Source organism: Osmia bicornis, chromosome 13, assembly GCF_907164935.1.
Source record: "Osmia bicornis bicornis chromosome 13, iOsmBic2.1, whole genome shotgun sequence".
NCBI lineage: Eukaryota > Metazoa > Arthropoda > Insecta > Hymenoptera > Megachilidae > Osmia > Osmia bicornis.
The window spans coordinates 7,330,629-7,349,553 of record NC_060228.1 but is presented as its reverse complement, the minus strand read 5'-3'; the positions used below and the strand labels follow the sequence as shown (position 1 = coordinate 7,349,553).

General features: G+C 46.4%; 1 protein-coding gene across 10 annotated transcripts in view; it reads left to right on the top strand.

Annotated features, from left to right (window-relative positions):
* The window catches only part of LOC114874868 (latrophilin Cirl-like), a 308,074-nt gene that overhangs the window by 253,445 nt on the left and 35,704 nt on the right, over positions 1-18,925 (top strand). For all 10 annotated transcript variants that reach the window (XR_006829983.1, XR_006829984.1, XM_029184560.2 and 7 more), the window contains one exon: positions 18,598-18,784. Coding sequence is in view for 8 of the 10 variants with exons in the window: in XM_029184560.2 (XP_029040393.1) it covers positions 18,598-18,784 (187 nt within the window). In the remaining 2 variants the exon portion in view is untranslated. The remainder of the gene's footprint in view (positions 1-18,597; positions 18,785-18,925) is intronic.

Genomic DNA, 18,925 nt, shown 5'->3' with positions numbered 1-18,925 from the left:
TCTTATCTAAAAGAATGCTCGTATCTCGCGCGTTTAATGCTGTTATTTCGAGACGAAACCGCGCCATGATACGCCGGGAAATTGCATTGCCTCGAAGTTGAATCAGAAGAAGAGAAGCCTGCCAAAATGGAATCAGGAAACTGCCAGTCAGCTCGTTTTGGCGAGTCATCCGTGGAACTGTGGCCAAGACGATCGTTTGCTGCCAGCTCCTCGACCGGCAACTTTTTCCAATAAAAGGACAATCCAAATGGCTTGTGACGTTGGTTTTCTCGAGGGTCATTCTCGATGATTAGAAAGTTTCGAGCAGGAGATTCGGTTTTAACGCGATGCTGTTTAAATCAATTAACCGTTCGCGTCCCATCGCTGGCTCGGTCAAAGCTCCGATGGAAATATCGAGTTTCCGGCGAAGTCATTTGACGCGTTGCGCAAACGAAACAAAATTTCACCACGCGAAAGCCGAATAATATCGGGCTTGTTTCCGTAAAGTTTGCGGCTTGTCGGAGTACGCTCGCAGCGTGTTTGACAAAGTTGAACTTGTCTTTCCATGGACTTTGAACGATCTGTTGCGAAAGCTTTCGGAATGGAAAGCTTATATATTAATTCACACAGAATGGATCGGCACCGTTAACAAAAGCAAAGATAGGAGACTAATTAGTTGGCTAATTTTCCCATTTAAACTAGAACTTTGAGAATGGAGGATAATGGAAAATCTATCCAGTAGAAAAGAAAAGTGGCTGGACAAAAATAATACCGAGCGGGTAATTCGGAGCAGGGTGGTGTCGGTGGATTTTCAAGGGTTGCTCGCGGCTTGTATGGTACTCTTCGTCTCTGTCCAAAGTCGCCTGCAACCCCTTGGCCACTTCACGGCGGATGGCTCGGAATGGGTGTAACACGGTCTGCCACGAAGCTAGCTAAAGGGTGGCGGGCAATATTTTAAAACGGTCGCGGGTCTGTTGCGAGCAGAGGCACTCGGCGAGTGCACACGATGCTTGAAGGGCTAGCAGACTCGTAGAAAGAGGTGGAACGCGCGAAGACGAGAAACGGAGGAACGAGGAGAGTAAAGGGAGGGCGTGCCTGCTGTTATCTTGCTTGTTCTCTCGATGAAATATCGACTAGCAGTTTCAGGCCTTCTTCTCCGACGCTCTCGGTTCACCTTCTTACTCCGCTCCTTCTTCCTGTTCTTCCTCGTGCTTCAACTACAATCACGCGGATGTTCTTGAAGTCTCCGGTACCAACTTTGTAAGTTGGAACGTTCGTTCGTGTCCGTCAGGGTTCCGGGACCAGATCGGTCTACTTTCTACTTCTTCGAATGGATAACACATCCCATTCGGGTGACGTATCATTACCATACATTGCCAACCGGCTCATCGATCACCGTTCAACCATTATTGGATGAAAGACTTCTTGAAACCACCGTCTTGGAAAAGGTGGAAGCGTAGGAGGAAAAAGAAACACAAAGGGGGTAGAATGAAAAGAGCCAGGAAAATGGAGAACAAATTTTCAATTACTTCTAATAAGATATTTGCTATTATATTTTTAGTATTCTGCAAGCTCATTCTATTCCGTAATGCGTTTCATGCGAACATTAAAACAACGCTGTCCAAAAAGAGATTCGGAAAAGCTTATTATCTCGCGGCGGCAGGGAATTAAAGCAGGAGGGGAGGAGAGAGATTAGAGCGGCGCTTGGTAATTTTTAATTAGAAAAAACCGTGGGTTTCTTCGGCATCGTTTACGTGCAGCGAATTAATCGTGGCCAGGATTTTAATTAGGCCACGCAACCACGCGCCCACGCCTGATCCCGGTAATTTGCGATATTTATTTTATAGACTGACAACGATTAATCAGCCCGACGTTGTCCCGCTGCTCTATTTATTTACACGTTGCGCAATATTGGCTCCCCGATAACGTAAACGTTACAATGAGATCGCGGACAACGACTCTGTCGCGCGATATAAATTTAAACGATCCCGTGAAATTTCGATTCGGCCGGAAGCCACGGATTTGTCGGACAAATTGAAACGTGCAAGCGTGACGCGAAATATCAACGTTGGAGCAGACGGAAGCTGATGCTCAGTATAATACGCAAGTCGAAGCGTCTGCCGGATTAAATCGTAATCGCTGGGTGAACTGTCTCGCGAGAATGCAATTTCTCAGCCGGATCGATCGGATCCGGTGACCTTGTCGGGAAATGTCGGGAAACAACAAAGGGGCAGGGTGTGAAACGGTGAGAAACGTGAAACGTATTCAATTAAAATCGAATGAACGAGTCTGGTGACGAGAAACTTGCGCTAATGCGAGGAAAAGGAGCGATTTATTGCTTTGTTGCTAGCAGACATTAGATTCGTCGCCCTTAGGCGGATGCCTTAATCGATTGGCATTTCAAATTGATTTTTCAACCCTTGTGTACTCAGGCGATTTCTTTCCAAATTTAACCGCAATTTCGTATTAAATAGAATCCTAATTATAGAATAATCATAAGCTTCAGTTGCTTATCAAAGAATAAATTTGATAGACATAAACGATAGAACAGATTAGAATGATTGTTCAACAAAAGATCGTACGTCCCGCGTTAATTCTGAATCCAATCTCAACTGATTTCATTCATCGTTGGTTCCTTTCTTCTCGGTAAAACAAACATCGGTACATTCTCCCCTAGTTTCCTAATACGAACCCGCTGATCCTGTCAACTGTACAGCCATAGGAGAACGAGCCGAGATCTCGAGCGTACAGAACCGCGATGCCGTTTATCCGCGCCAGGAGGCCTGGCAGAAATAAAAGGCATCGATCCGCGAAATATCCTATACCGTAACGCGTACCATTGTGCTAGGTTGGATTTAATGTCGGCGCCGCGCGCGAATGTCACCGGGGTTCGAGGAAATACGAGGGTTGCAACGGCCCGGCGACAGGGGCGGGGGGAAGCGGAGACAGCCGAGAAGAAGAAGAAGCAAAGGAAGAGAAGGGAAAAGAAAGGAAGGTGGTGACAATGCGATCTCGGCTCCGATACGGAATTGTCGGCGGCTCTGGGTACCCTTTCTCTCTGACTCGTGAAATGAGCATAAGATTCTTCGGTTATTTCACCGGCGAGCAAACCGAACGAACAGAAAAGGCTAAGATATCTTCACGGCTTCCTATGCCTCGAATTGTACGCCAGAAACGTTCCAAATATCTCTGTCGGTCCTTCCTCTCCGCCTCGGTCACCGATGCACCTTTTGACCCTCGTCCAGCTCTCTCCTCGTATTTCTCACATTACTTTTCAGGCCCAGTCTTTCGCGGCGCGCCTCCCTTTTTCCTCGGGCCCCGTTCCTCGCGCTCCTCGACCTTGCAGTCGCGTAAGTTATTTGGATTTTGCTTGTTCCTCGTACGGCGCGGACCATTCGACGATTTATCGAGCGAGATATTCGGCGATCCCGTCTTAGCACCGCGGATGTTTCTTCATTTGGAAAAGAATTAACTGTGTTGGACTGAGGAACATTTCTTTAAAAAAATATCGGGTTATTTGATCTGACAATTTCATTACTAAAAATATTATTCTTAATAAAAAAAAAACCATGACATCGAACGGCAATAACTCGACAAAGGATAGGCAATACCATGGTTTGTATTCGCGAATCAATAGCAATACCAATTACGTGGAACAATATGAAGAGGGACAGGGGATGAATCGAGCTCGGTATTAACGGGGCTACGAGATTTTTCCTGGGATGGAAAAAATACTAGGCTTTTCTGGTAGGATCACGCGTAGCTCATCTCGGTTGGATATTTTCATGTCCACCGCGACCAGCGAGATCGTTTTATCCGGCTGAAAACTGTCGCGTTGCATTGTTTTCGGGATATCGGCCGAGAGATCGTGATAATCGAACCGAGAATGGCAATCGGGCTGTGCGTGAAGCGAACGAAATCACACGGTAATGCGGCTCGCGGGTTGAAGGGAACTTTTAGAGAACGTGGGAAACGCAACCTCTGCCCTCGAATCGCCATTGTTCACACTTTCAGACCGTAGCTTTGATCATTTTCCTTGTCGAGGAAATTTAGGAAAACGCGTACTTGGGAATCGATTTATTCGCGTTTAATTAATATTAATGAGAAATGCTGAAAAATCATCTCATTTTGTGGTTTCTCATCGTAAATGCAAATTGACCTAGATAATACAAGGTTTTAACTAGAATACTGTTTCAATAGCCCTATTTAGCATCCCCTTTTCTTTCATTGACTCTTTTTATCCGCTCTTATTCATCACAAATGCTTTCAATTGAAAAGCCCTGAAAACACCAATGCCTATCGTCTTCGAAAACCATCATCCACCTAGGGATCGTCGAATAACGAGAGCATCCTCGTAAATCGTTCTTACCTCCGGCTCATCGACGAGAAACAGCCCCCTAAAAAGGTCCATTCAATAATTACCAATATCTCTTCCTCCATCGTCGTTTATTCATCCTCGAATGGTTTTACAAGCTAACGCCATTATACCGGTCGTTCTATTTATCGTTAACGAAAGGAGCCATTCCGAAGCATATCGAACCCATTTCGGAAACTATTTCAACCGGTTAGCGCATAGACACGTTGGAATCGGACGGAAGAGAAATTCCTGATTCAAGTGGAACGCTCGATTTCCGTGAATACGACCGAGTATCCTAATTTCATGGCTGTGAAGGATTGTTTGCGTTGCGTTGCGAAGCTGGCGAACCATTTCGTTGCTATAGTTAATTCCAATTCCTTTGGTTAGCGCCTTCCATGCTCTGGTTGGATCGTTGTTGCATGCTCCGACAAGGGTGAAGCATTGAATGTTTAAGGGAACTCGTCCCTGGTGCATCTCGATCCCAGTGCATCCCCCGAGTGGTTGTAACTGACACTTAGGAAAAGGATTCAATCCTGTTCCACGGACGAAGTGCAACACTTGGAATATTCCCTTCTTCGTTTCTCCTCATCATGAATAGTGGGATCGTTTTGGTCTTTCTTCAAAATAATTGCACCCACTAATGAAGCACTGATAACCGCGCCATCCTCCCTTCTTCAGATTCTGTGCGTTTAAACTCGGCTGTCGTAATTGAAAACAAAGTGGAGAAAAATAAAAAGTAAGACACAGAAGGACGGGGCGTAGACGACGAAGGACGTAGCTCGGCTAATCCGATTATAAATAAAATTGAATTTTTAATCGCGTCGTCCCCGAGCGTAGGAGCGAGTTAGGGGAATCGCGAAGGGGTAAGAATTAAAATCGAACGAGTACTTTCGTGCGAAAGGCAGAACTGTTAGCCGTATTAAATTAGCCAGCGCCGACGAGTGAAAACATCGCGGTAACCTCGTTAACAGCCGTTCAATAATGAATCAAAGAAGACGGCGAGTTGTCTGGCAGGCGGGGTGGAAAACGCGTTTCCACGCTGCTCGACGATTTACAATGCCGCGATCAACTGAGAAGAAAAACCTTTAAACCGAACGTGTAATTAAATCTCTCACGCGACTCTCCCTCATTGCCCTGTCCACGGTCTTCCTTTTCTTCGCCGCGTTTCTTCCGGCTGGTTTTCCTTTTATTTCGTGGCCGCTCGCCATTCAGCCGCCTTCTTCTCTCGCCTCGCCCGGCACAGCGTGGAACCGGCTTCTTGAAATAATGTAAAGCACCTCTTTCAAGCCTGCCACCCTCGTCTACACCGTTCACAGCCCTTGTCCCTTTTCCAGAGCCTCCCCTTGGGCCGCGTTCGCACACCTCTGAAGATTCGAATCTCTTTTCTTGCCCCTATCGCGGTGGTTGCGGCTGCTGCTCCTAGCGCCAGCCGGGAAATTTCTTCCGGCCTGTTTGTTGCTCCCTAACGATCGCACCACCGACACTTTGGTGCTCGCCGGAACGCGATATCTCTTGCGAGATTAGGCCACGTCCTTCGAAGGCCCGGCACAGGCTTCTTCGCTCCTCGGAGAATCTCAGATAAGACTGCATGGAAATTAAATTGTAAGATCCGTGATAACGTGGACAACGAGCCCGAAGTTTAAGATTCTTTTCGAAACAGCTGAGTGGTTTTCGAGGGGACGAAGCTTGATGTTCTTCGTGAACAGAAAAAATATAGCGAAACTCTTGTAGACACTGTTGATTTAGCTATGTGGACACTTCGTGGTAGAGTTTTTAGAATCAAAATTTCAGACACGTTTATCCTTGAGCGGTAGGAACGCGTTTAACACGTTTCTCCTTAAGGTGATCTGCTACCGTCTCGCTGACCATGCAGACGGATTCGGCGTCCCTAGCCTAATTACAGGGCCGAACGACCCTGAGCACCTGCGACTTCTCCCGTTTCGTTTTCGTGCCTTCGCAGAACACCCATGATTCTCTGCCCTGGATACGAAGCTGCATAACGCGCTCTCATCATTTTTGCATTGTACAAACGACTTTAATTTTTTTCCACCTTGCTCTTGAATCGTCTCGGTTAAAAAATCATGTCCTTCACTTTCTTCACTCCCTTCTTTATTTTAAATTAGATTTCTATAAAGACTGCTTAATATTCCTGGCGGATAGTTCAATATTCCAATCCAATTCACTTAACGTTGGGTAATAAAATCAAACAACTTGTCTTTCTTTTTCAAGTTAAACTCTTAGCCACTTTCTGAAATCCTCTCTGAAAGGGTAGTTAAAAATCATTGCACTCCTCGCCCCGAACTATACTCTAATTTAAAAGTTTTCGGCCCAAATGAAACGCCTTCGTTTCCAACAAACTTTTCACTCGGCCTCGTCAGTTTGACGCTCGCTGTTGATCTTCCGCGAGCATTTCGCTGCTCGCTAACGCTCCTCCTCTTCGTGTACCTCGCTAACCTGAAGTACACGTTTGCGTTTACATTCGACCCACCCCAGAACAGTTTATCATTTATGCAACTATGTTAAACGCGGTCACTGGTCGTCATCGATTGGCCAGTTTGATTTTGGTCAACTTTGCACGGTTGACTGTGCAGTTTCATTAAAGTCTTGTTATGAAGCATACTTTTTGTTTTCATTAAATAATCGTAACTGTTTGACCTGTCGGTGAAGTAGATTTTAATTATCTATGAAACGTAAACGATGTGGCGAAGTTTGAAAGGTCAGTGTGACTTTTCAACCCTTTGGTTAATTTATTCTCTTCATCAGCGACTGGGATGATGCATTTTTCCGAAATTTGTTGAATCGCACCTCGCGTCTGAAAGCGAAATGACCATTTTATTCGAGCCGCGAAATGACCCTCCTTTCGGCCGAGAGCCAACAAGTTCATTAGTCTTCTTTCAGCGATTCCTAACGCAGCTTTCTCGCTCGTCGAGCAGAATCGTGCGACTTATTAAGTCGCTCTTGAAATCTTGTAAAGTGCCACCGTCCACTCTATTCTAACCCTTTCGTTATATGGGATTAAAAAAAAATTTTCCCCTTTGAAATAAATAATAATTAATTGCAATTATGGTTGCAGCTATCGTATTGAGGTTCACTGAAATCAGAACCGTTTATTGAATTTAAAGGCTCTTCTTGAAATCTGAAGGCTTCGTTAAAATCAGTGATATAAAAACCAAGGAACGAACACATAGTTTCTTTAATCATCTCACGTAGCAAGTATCAATACCTAGCTGCGTTTACGAGTTCCCTCGTCGGGGACACGTGTTACGTTTATTAGCCCCCGTCGATGGTCTTTGACCCGCGGAGGCGGTATTCTCCAACATCCCCCACACGAAATACGCCACGTACACACCAAGAACGCCGTTCTATCGTCGTTTCTTGTCGTACGCTGACGTGGAGAACGATATACGTCGATCCTCCTGGAAACTCGATACGAGTAGTATCTCAGGAAGACGTACGACCGATCGGAACTGGCCTTGGAGACCGGTCCCTCAGGCTCCGTCCTCTGCCTACAATTATCTGCCCTTCCTTCATCTCACCCTTCATCGTCGTCCGCTTTGCGCGGTCTTTCCTGCCGTAAGAAGTGCCGAATCGGTGATTATGTCGAGGAACAAGTAATTTTTCTTCCGTAACGTTTATGAATTGAAATATCGTACTTGGAAACGTTGTATTAGGACATTTATTAATTCATTTTTCTAAGAGATTGTTTATCGGTGGTACTTGTCTGTGCATATACCCGTGGACAATCAATACGCTTCCCTCGTTTACGTATCAAAGCGGAGGGAAAAAAGAATATCCATGTCAAGAGACTCTTCCGACAGACGCGACCGACAAGAAGACGGTGGACTAATTAAACAAGAATTCTTCCTCCTCACCGGAACCATTCGAGGGTAATGAAAGTAACGAAGAATTTTGTAATTAACCAACTAGACCGTGCGTTCCTCGAACAAAAGTTTGAAGGATTCTCGTGCAACGAATATCAGAAATGTTAACATGCGGATTCGCGCAAGGTGCATCTTCTTTCTCCCATGGCCTCTTGAAAACGTCGAGGTAACCCCCCGAGTGCAACAGCCACGGGACAAATTTTCGTAACGTTCTCCGTGTAAGGGTCCGCGAAACTTCTCTGCAGCTCGGTAATATCATCAACCCTCCTCTCGTCGCGGTTGAAATTCTCCGTCTGTGCCGGGTTGCCTCTGCACGAAGAAGAATATCCGATAAATCCGTTCTCCGGTGTACTTGCCGACGTCTCCGATGTCAAAGCTTTCGAGTGGAGTGTGCTCCTCGTCGCAGAGAGGGTTAAGCTCGGGCGTGTGTGCGACCGAGGTGTACGTGAGCCCCGGCGGTGTGCGGATAAAAAGCGCGGGGGATGGGCAGATAAAGCGAGATAAAAAGGTAGAAAGAAGGGGTGGCATGGGAGAGACAGAACGATGGAGAAAAAGGATACCGAGAAGAGGTGGTGTTTCTGGATGTACCCATGGAAATGTATACGTGTACGAACACCATGACGTAGCGAGAGACGAGGATCAACGTAACGAGACGCGCCACATACGCCCACCGACTCAGACGATCTCATTTAATGAAGTATACCTCGCAATTATGTCGTTCGTGATAGCCGTAGATGTGCATTAGACGTCTCTTTCTTCCTGCCTACACCACGTCGCTCATCGTCCGACCAGCAACGGGAACCGCGTTTTCGCGACCCTCTTCGACTGTCTGCAACTTCCTGCGATCCCCTCGCGAGTGTAGCCAGCGCCCGTGTAGTATCTGAATTAATCAAGACTATACATATACTGGGTGTCCTATTTTAATTTATCCAAGCAATTATCTATCAAATTAATTATTTTCCAAGAAATTTTTCAAGCAGACCTTCGTCATATCTTATTTTTGATACATATTTTTCAATGGATTTTTTGAAAAATAAAAATTGCAGGAGATAATTGAGCGGATAAGATCGAAACGAGACATCCTGTATGTATTATACGCACGGTGGGATAATTTTTTCCTGCCGCGTTTGGCGTACAATCGTCCTTTTGTTCCACCCTAGCCTGGGAAATTTATAAGAGCCATCCTCCTTTTTCCACCCCATTCCCGCGCACCCTCTTTTTTGTCTCTGGAAATTAATCCGTAATGCCACTAGCCAGCGTGAAAACGCTGACTGCTCTGATACGCGAACGTCGAAGAATTTTAATAACCTTTAACGGAAAAGATGCTGCCTCAGTAGCTTTGAATACTCGGATCTTTTTTATACTAAGGAATTGAACTTGTTCAAAATTGATACGATTTTAACGGAGTTCAATTAAAGATCACACTTCTTTCGATTGAAAATATTAACATTCGCTATCATGTCAAATCTGACAGGATAGGCTGCATCAAGGTTTCGATAAAAATAGGATCATTTCTCTGAAACCAGGAAACTCGTAGACCGAATACAAACGCTTTGCATGCGAAGCGTATTTCGCGTTGGACAGCATCGATAACCGTCCATTACAGGATTCCTGTCACAGGCGACCAATTACACTTTTAAAACAATGACGAAAACCGTCAGCGTTTTGTGTTTCGAAACTGTTAGCGACTCTGTTTCCTTGATTAAATTAAAAATAAAATGTTCGAAAACCAAAAAAAACTAACGCGTTAAAATATAGATCAGTCAAAGGGATGCCTGATAAAAATTGCAGTAATTTCAAAGGAAGTGGCAAAAACAATCAGAGAAGAGGAAACAAGTGAAACAGAGAAGGGGTGTAGAGAAATGGGGAAAAAAGGTCGGTGTACAGAGAGGGAAAGGGTAAAAAGAGAAAGGGATAGAGAGTGTAGAAGGGAGAAAGGTGGTGACGACAACGGCATTCCGCGAAATGTCATTTCCATCGCGTCGGTCATCGATCAAGTGACGTGCAGCGAGTACGGTAACTGATATCGACAGGGTTGGACGACGCTGCCGACGTCCGCGATGAGTGACGTCTCGCGACCGGTGTCCATCCTCTGTGCCGAAAAATTTTTTTTCTCTCCTTTCGCCGGGCAACGACAGTAACGATTTTTCGTTTCTCTTCGGCACCTCGTTCCTCGTCCACCTTCCGACCGTTCTCTTCGCCACCCGACCCGTTTACACGCGACCGCTCGTGTTACCTGTCATGTAACACGAATCGAGTTCGATGCCGTGAAATACGGGCCACGCTGATTATTAGCGAAGTGGGAGTCGTGTAAGGGATGTATCCTTTAGTACGTCGCTGCTCCTTTCTTCCCTCTTCCCTGTAACGACGGCTTCCTTTGGTAATTCGAGTTCCGTACTAAGTCTGATTGAAAATATTATTAAAATACTATAAGAAAGTGTGATGTTCAGGGTGTCTGGAGATCATCGTTTATCTCGAAGTAAACTTCGCGATAAAGAAACGCGAGGAGAGAGAAGTTCTTTTGAATCTTCATCAATGGAGTCCCTAAGATATCTAATTTCCTGTATGTGTGATAACCTCGAGTGGTGAATGAGCAACGTATTAGAAACTCTTCATCTTCGTCATTCATGTTTCGTCGCCGTTCATTTGCATATCGGCCGATAATTTCTGTTCGTGTAACTGGATCAGCGTTCTCATACACGGACAACACAATGAAAATATTATGAATGGGAGATGTATGAAACGTGATCGCTAAATAAGCCAGATAAGAATTGTCTCGGATTACCCTACTCGTTATCTTAGGTGACGTCATCGTGAACCGTGAAAACTATGCGATGGGATGTTTAATATGGTTTCTTATTTCCGTCTGATGCATCTGCATTCGAGTTGGGAGGAAAAACAATACTCGCTGGAAGACAGTAGGATTTAACATGATAGTCTGGACACTTGCTAGCTCGATCGGCCGATTCAACGAACGTTCGGCTCTTACCCGCCGTCTCGCGAGTTGTAAATTATGCCCACGTGCTTTCGAAAGCGCGAAATTACGTCTGGATTGCGTTATCCATTAAGCCAAATGGAGAGGAGGGGTGATGCGTAGCGAATTAACGAAGTCTTCATAAATACCGTTCCATTACTCACGGAATGTAATTACGAGTCGTATTTAATCGTGTATCTTCGTAGCTGGCGCACCGGCCACGTGGTCGATCGAATTTTTGAAATATTCCCCGTCAGTTCCGGCTAATTAAGGCTGACCATCGGCGTGTCGATACCACTGACGGAAACGGATATCCATTTTAAGCGACGAAACGCACCGCGTTCCGATCAAAATCACGAACAATGAATTTGATACCGGCTATATTCTCTGTCTTTCATTAAACGCATTCTATGAAAAATGGAACAACCTTTGATTGCATTAATAATGTATCTCCGGTTCGATGAAATTCAAAACTGAATTCGACGGGAAATTTGGCCGGTTCGACGGGTGATAATCGATTGGAGGGGCAGAGAAGCGGCAGATAATTGCTGACACCGGCCTTCAAAGCCGGTCGACGCTCTTTTCTATCTGCTCCTTATAATTTATTCGACCGCCATAAATCAGTCGACCGCGACGAGACTGCGACATGCAACAGGACCGTCCATGTAAATGCCGATGCACCCAGCGTATCCGCGTATGTGCACACGCACACATGGGTACAGGTCGCGTCGACCAGCAGGTCCTTCCACCGTGAATTGATAATGTAATTAGAACGGCGAAAAAGGATTAGCTTGAATTAGAAATCTCGACGACACGCTCTCGACTCTGTCCGAACGACGGAGGAGGTTGACTCGTGGGAGAGACATGGGTGAGATGAGGACGAGAGAAGGAGATAGATGAAGGAGCGAGAGGGACAGGAAGCGAACGAAGAACGTAACCGAGGCAAGTCTCCACGGAGGACTTTGATTTATGCGTCCCGGGAGCGCTTCACGGAGAGTGTAGCAACCGTGTGCAGCTCGCCAAGCCTAAAGATGCATGGCCAACCGGACGAACGGTGCACCGAAGCCGAACTCGCGTCTCTATAACGATCGATAGCTGCGAAACCGAACCTTGGCTACCTTCTTTTTAATCTGTACGCATTGCGTGTCTCGGTAGATACGCGTCAGAGACACGCAAGGGATGTTATCCAATTGACACAGCCTGATTTCGGTAGAATTTTGATAGTTATATCCAAACAGGATGGGGACGAAAGACGTTTCTTACCAGAAAAAGCACTTTTCTTGCTTGTATCGTAAATTCCAACCCTTATTTACTCCTCATCTTTCACTTACCCGGCTCATCTGTGAACATTTAAAGCAACAGACGACGCTGCATGTATGTTTACCCCTACGTTATTTCTGTGCATCTGGGCTAACGTGTGAAGAATCCGTTTCTTTGTACACCATTACCTCCCCTTCGAACAGTTCTTCTTCGGCGCAGCATGTGTGCACGAAACGTTCACTAAATTCGTGTCTTCTGAGTCAGTGGGTTCTTCCTAAGTACCCGTGAGTTATTTGAAATTATCCAATTAGATTGGAATTCTACTTGTAATATGCTTAGCTCCCATCGCTAATTACAGCAGTATTCACTTGGCCCGTCTTTCGGTTCCAGTGAAATCGTTTGTGTTCGGGGTGGAGAGGGTGCCGCGACCAGCGTATCCGTGCGGGGAATTGTGTGCATGGGTAACAATGGCCGTACAGTGTTTCAACGAGGCATCACCCACAGCGAGCTTATATACCGTAGTAAAGGTTTCGAGGCCTAAGACCGCATCGGGCTGACGACATCCCGCTGTTAGGTCGGCCCTTTCAAGTTGGCCGCCGCGGCAGCGGGAGGCACGGCTTGCCGGACCTCCGATATATTATTACCCGAAGTCATTAATGGTAAACTGCAATTCTCCTCTTTTCCTTCCACGCGCCGTCCACGGAATGCCCGGCGAGAGAAGGAGTAAGCTTCTCTCTCTTCCGTGGACGACGACGTCTCGTGTCTCGCAGCCAGCTGGACGGATCTGGAATTAATCGAGAAATATCGAATGGTTTATTGGCGATACGTTCGGCCAGTGATGGAGTAGAGCGGATAATTAATTATCCTCCTGCAAAGGACGCTAATACAGGGGTATCTTGGAATTTCTCCTTCATCGTCCGCGTGTCCTCCTCCCCTTCTCTGTTCCTTACGGCGTACGGGGTTCAAAAGTTCGTTTTACCTCGAGAGAACGATGCGATCTTTAATTGTGCAGATTCGTTCCCGCGCCAGGTGTGCCCAGGCCGGTTCTCGCTTTAGCCGATTGGCCACGTTTGACCTATTCTTCATTCCTGTTCATTATTTATCGTTGACGCTCGTTTCATGCTCGCCCGGCCGCGAATCGCCGCGTATAGATTCGAGATAAATCTCGAATTGATGAAAACACACCGCAAACTCCGACAAGTGAACTGCATAATACGATGCCTTTCATTCCGACTCGGGGCCAGGGATCTCGGGATTCCTTCGTCTGCACCTAATCTCGTCTCGAAAAGTCTAACTTTAGCTAGGGGTTTTGCTCACGGTCGAAGATTCGAGCTCTGATTTCGAGAGGTTCACTTGGTCCCAGGACGGAATCAAAGTCGAGAAGTTGCGTCTCGAGAGCCAAGCCCGAGTAGCGGCGTTAGATTTCTACGGACGTCCGGTTCGTCCTTACTTTCGCAGCTTCTCTTCGCTCGAATTCACCGCGGTACGTAAATCCTGAGGGCGATCGAACGACTCGAAACACAGATACTCGAAGGAGCTCCCTTGAAACTTTGCCCCAGGAGGAAGGTTCTATCGGCATTCAAGCGCTTCCACCCCCATGGTTCGCAGGTACGCGAGCACACCGGGTTGAACCGATACACGTGGCCACCTCTTTACAGGGACGTATACACAGACGGCTTTCCAACCAACCGTGGCAAGTTTCGAGCTCATTGTGTCTCAGAATCCGTACTCGGAATCCCTGGACATAGTTCGGGCTGTACATTGACCGCACGAAATCCTGCGGCATTCTCACCTTCCCTCGCGAAGGGAATGGTGTCGCGAAACAGCGACGACAATGAACGGGGTAACTTCAAAGAACTTCAATGGGATCGTGATGGAAATTCACGTCTCCGCTGCAATCTCGAGATTCTCACCTGATTAGATCCTCTTCTCGAACGTTAAGACGATAGAGACAGCGTTAATTGGCGCAAAAGAGGACAGTTCCAAGGTTTCTCTAATTAATTTCTATTCTTTTAACAATTTAAGAAAGGAAATTGACAGCTGATTTTCATCAGATATTTACGCGATTTTGCACTCGGATAAATATAGAATCCTTCCTTCTAACAACGTACTCTAAAAGTAGGAAGGTACTTAAGGTAACACGGATAGTCAATTTGTCGCTGCTTCAGCTTGCGCGTAGAACGAAGCTATTTTTGCAGGAGAAGATAAATACGAAGTATTTTCTGAGAATATTCGTAGGTAAAGAGTAGTAACTTTAACTCTTAACCATCGTAGCTTAGAATAGGCAGGACAAGGTAGAATCAAAATTAACTTCACGCTTTTTCAATTTAAAAAAAATTTATTCTTTCATTCAATATAAGTACATATTTATCTTTGCTTAACCCAGTTCTCTGACTCAGGAAACACCAACAATATCGAAGAAGTCTTGAAAAGAATCGCATTCGATGCATCCTTAGTATCGTCCTTTGCTCGCGATTATTTCAATCCGTATCCAAGCGGAAGAAAAACGGTAACAGGATTCAGCAATTTCCCTGGAATATTTTTCTCCGAACGATCGTGTCGTTACACCTCCAGGTCTCGTCGTCGTCGTCGTCGTCGTCGGCGGCGTCATTTTCGCCAGACGCAGCCGAGCATTGCAGAGCCGGAGAGTGCGCTCGTTAAAAACTTTTCGCGGCATTCATTCGAATGCACTCCGTCAAAATGCAATGCTAGGGTCAGACGAGAGAAATGCTCTAAAAAGATGGCAGATTTCCCTGTCGTACCGCGTCGTGACGACAACGACGACCCAAGTTATCGTGCGTTCTATACGTGTCCGTCATTATCCTTGCTGTTCCCGCGTTTCCACGAGGAAATATCTTTCTATCCTCTGTTTCATTTTTATTTTATCTTCCCTCTCGCTTTTTTTTGCAAGACAGTCAGCGTAACGAAATCGAAAAATGCAGAGAAACGCCTGGTCACATAGGCTTTGCCGACGTGTAGCACTTCAATTTTGCTTTTTGGTTCGAATCACGATAGTCTTCTACCCTCTTTCGTCTGCTCTGCCCTTTCACTTTGCATCGCCGGGGAGGAGAGCGACCGTGATTAACAGTCGCGTTTACAATGGCCACAGAAATCGTGTGTACCTGGTGTGGAATGAAAAGTCGCAATTAATTAGCGCAATTGCCTTGATCTTCCGAGCAATGCTATTCAAAATCGTGGCCCATTGTTCTGGTCGCATGGTTCTCTACAATATTATATACACGACAGAATGACTTACCTCGGGCACAGATGTTTTCTCGTGTCATGACTTTAACCAAAATTGTTAGCGAAACCGTGGCTAAGCGTTATAATTCAAAAGTCGTCGAATTCGTCCTCTTGCATCGCGACGGGGTGGAAGTTTACACCTATCCTTCATACGTGGTTTCTTCGTCCTCGCGTATTCGTGTCTCATTTTCCACGCTTTCTTATCGCGTCTCGCGTCTTCCACCCAGGATACCACATTATTACGTTTTTTGCCCAGCCCGGGGATGTTCGACAAGACAAAGGAGCCCTGACAGACCCTCGTAATATCTCGTCCGCATTAAAATCGGAAGGCCAGAACCTCGAACCTGTCCGTGCGGCGCGAACCGAGCGAAAAAACTTAGGGCTAACACGAAGAAAAGGTCGAAAGTGACCGGTCTGCGGCGATAAAAGAAAGTGGAATGCCAGGACGGGGGGGAGGACCGAACGAGGAAGCTGCTGCGAAGCGTGTTCCCTTACGTCAGCTTGAACGCGGCCTTTTTTTCATCGCACTCGCGTTAGAGGTGCACCGAGAGAATGCACCGGTTGCAGGGGAGCAGCTGCGAGTGACGCGTGAACGAGTAAGCGAGTAACCGAGCAAGCAAGCGACACGATGCACGCGGTTAGGACACGCTCGTTTCACGGAAGCAATGCACATTCGAGCTCTGTTTGCAGTAACAGTTAACAGTAGACTTTTTATACTACTATTTACTCGCACACAGACGCTGATCGAGCCTCGTACGTATATCGATTAACTGCCGTTTACGGTGTTATCAAGACACGGTTAATTAACGTTGAACAAACGGCAGCGAATAGTATCCGAGGGCTGGCTCGTTCGTAGCCTGTTAATCGGTACCGCGGACTTCGAGAAATTACCTGGATCCTATAAAATCTACTCTGTTTCTTCGCTTACCTTCCTCGACTCGAGGAATCCATTCTGGCGTGACCGGCGATTTTGCTCTCGTTTAAGAGGAATACTTTTCGATCCTTTACGGCAATGGAAAGCTTCGGAGCCCCGTAAAATCGGCATTTCTTCCTGCCATTCGAAGCACCTCACGTTTTTACGGGGGGATACTTCCTCGACGAATCGATAGAGGCTTTCCTTGACGACGAATTCACCTCATTATCGCGTGCACTCGTATAATCTTTTATTTGTTCGTTGGTTCGTGACCTCGTCAAATTAGTGCGCCGAGTGTCCTAGATTTTTTTGGGCGCGGTGGAACTGCCTTGCGGCTGGTACGTCGTAACAAAATTTTTGTCTTTCCTCACAAGGATATTTCCACGCGTTTCCAATTCCCATTACATTCGGATTGATCGTAATGCCTTTTCTTATGCCTCATCGAGAATGCACGCGTTTGAATGGTTGAAATCTCCCGGCGTGATATTTCACGGCAACAAGAAGTCGTCGAAGGCGGTTGTTCGTGGAAAGTCCTAACAGCGCTCTAAAATGGCATTGTGGCGCGTCGGTATGGAACTAATGAACTCACGACGGGGCTTTCACGGACAGAGTTATTACTACCCCTCTCTCCTGTAACAGAGTTCCTCCTCACCTCCTTGCCTCTGTGCTAGTCCTAGTTCGTTCCCCGAGGTACTTCTCACCTTCCTTCTTCGAGGCATCGAAACCTCCTTCTTCGTCACCGACCTGGACACTATGGTCGACCGGTATTATGGCACATCTATCGTTCTTTCGTCTTCAATAAGCCTGGGGACCTAGTTTTACGATCCTTTCTTCTGGCTGTTATTCTTCTTTTCAACCCTTCTTATCTTGCTAGCTAACCTTCCGCGTCTCTGTGTGATTCTTTGTTGCCGATAAATGAGGATCGCGACCGGTGTCTTCCAAAGTATCAACCCTGGTATAGCTTCAACATCTAAGATAAACTGAAAATAAAATTATTTTTCGCAATTACACGATTTCTCCTACCGTTGCTCGCGTTTTGAACTGCAACGAAAGCATTCAGCGGTCTGAATGTCGCAAGAGGGATACAATATCACCGGGACACTCATCTTCGCGGCCATTAAACCGAGCCACGGGCTGTGTCCGTGAAGAAAAGCTCGTCTCTGGAAGAACGCGTCGCTCTGGCAGCGGTGGCGTGTCGCGAGGAGGAAGGAGGAGCTGGAGAAGTCTTGCCGCGACTTTTCTTCGAGGAAAGTCGCGCCCGTAAATTCGCTAATTTGCTTTGAAAAGAAACCTCCCGCCGGCAGATTTTCCGCGGGATAAATCCCTCGAGCAGATGAGGGAGGATCGACAAAGAGCCGAGTCGTAGCCGGGCTATCTCGGCCTCCTTTCAGTCGATCCCACGAACCGTACGCCAACAGTCGAGCCTCTCCCGACGGTTTCTCATTGTTTGCATCCCCTGTATATACGCGTCTATACAGCGGTGTTCTTTATCTTAATTCCATTGCACTTCGCAACGCGACACAGCCTATCAACTGTGTCCCTGTAACCTACCCCCTTGTACCTTGGCCTGGCAACAGCCACCTTCACCCTCCAGCTAGTCACGGTAATTTTGTTGCGAGCTACTTTGACGTGTCCTTGACTCGCGCCGCTTGCAAAGCTAGACCCCTTCTTTTCCTGGGACCCCTCGTTCATTCGGGGTAATTCAAGCCTATCGCGAATGGTAACGGGGGGATGTGGTACCGTGTTGTTTTCTTACAACGAAATCGTGACTCTGCTATTTTATTCGTTTTTCCATTGTCCCATAATTGCGACAACTAATTAAACTCTCGTTAAGTATGATGGCTATTGAGAGCGAAATGAGATATGGTTGAATAATACCGGTTACATGGTTATTTTTTTTTATAACTATGTAGCTTTGGCAGTATATTTCTCGCTACAGTAGATAAGGATTATGACAGTAGATTAACAAGATCCATTTTTTCTGTTACAGAGAGGTACGACACCGCGTACGCCTGCGAGGGCAAAACACTGAGGCTCGAGTGCGGCGAGGGAAAGCTGATCCACCTGATCAGAGCGAACTACGGCAGGTTCTCGATAACGATATGCAACGAGCACGGGAATACCGAATGGAGCGTCAACTGTATGTCGCCAAAGTCTTTCCGGGTGTTGAACAGCGAGTAAGTATACCGATCATCGACCTCCTTGCATCCCGCGTACACAATTGATCCTAAAACAATCAACCTCTACCTTGATCCTAACAAAATCGCATCGAGGAAACCATGATGGTACAGCATCGAATCAGATTTCTTGTTAAAAGT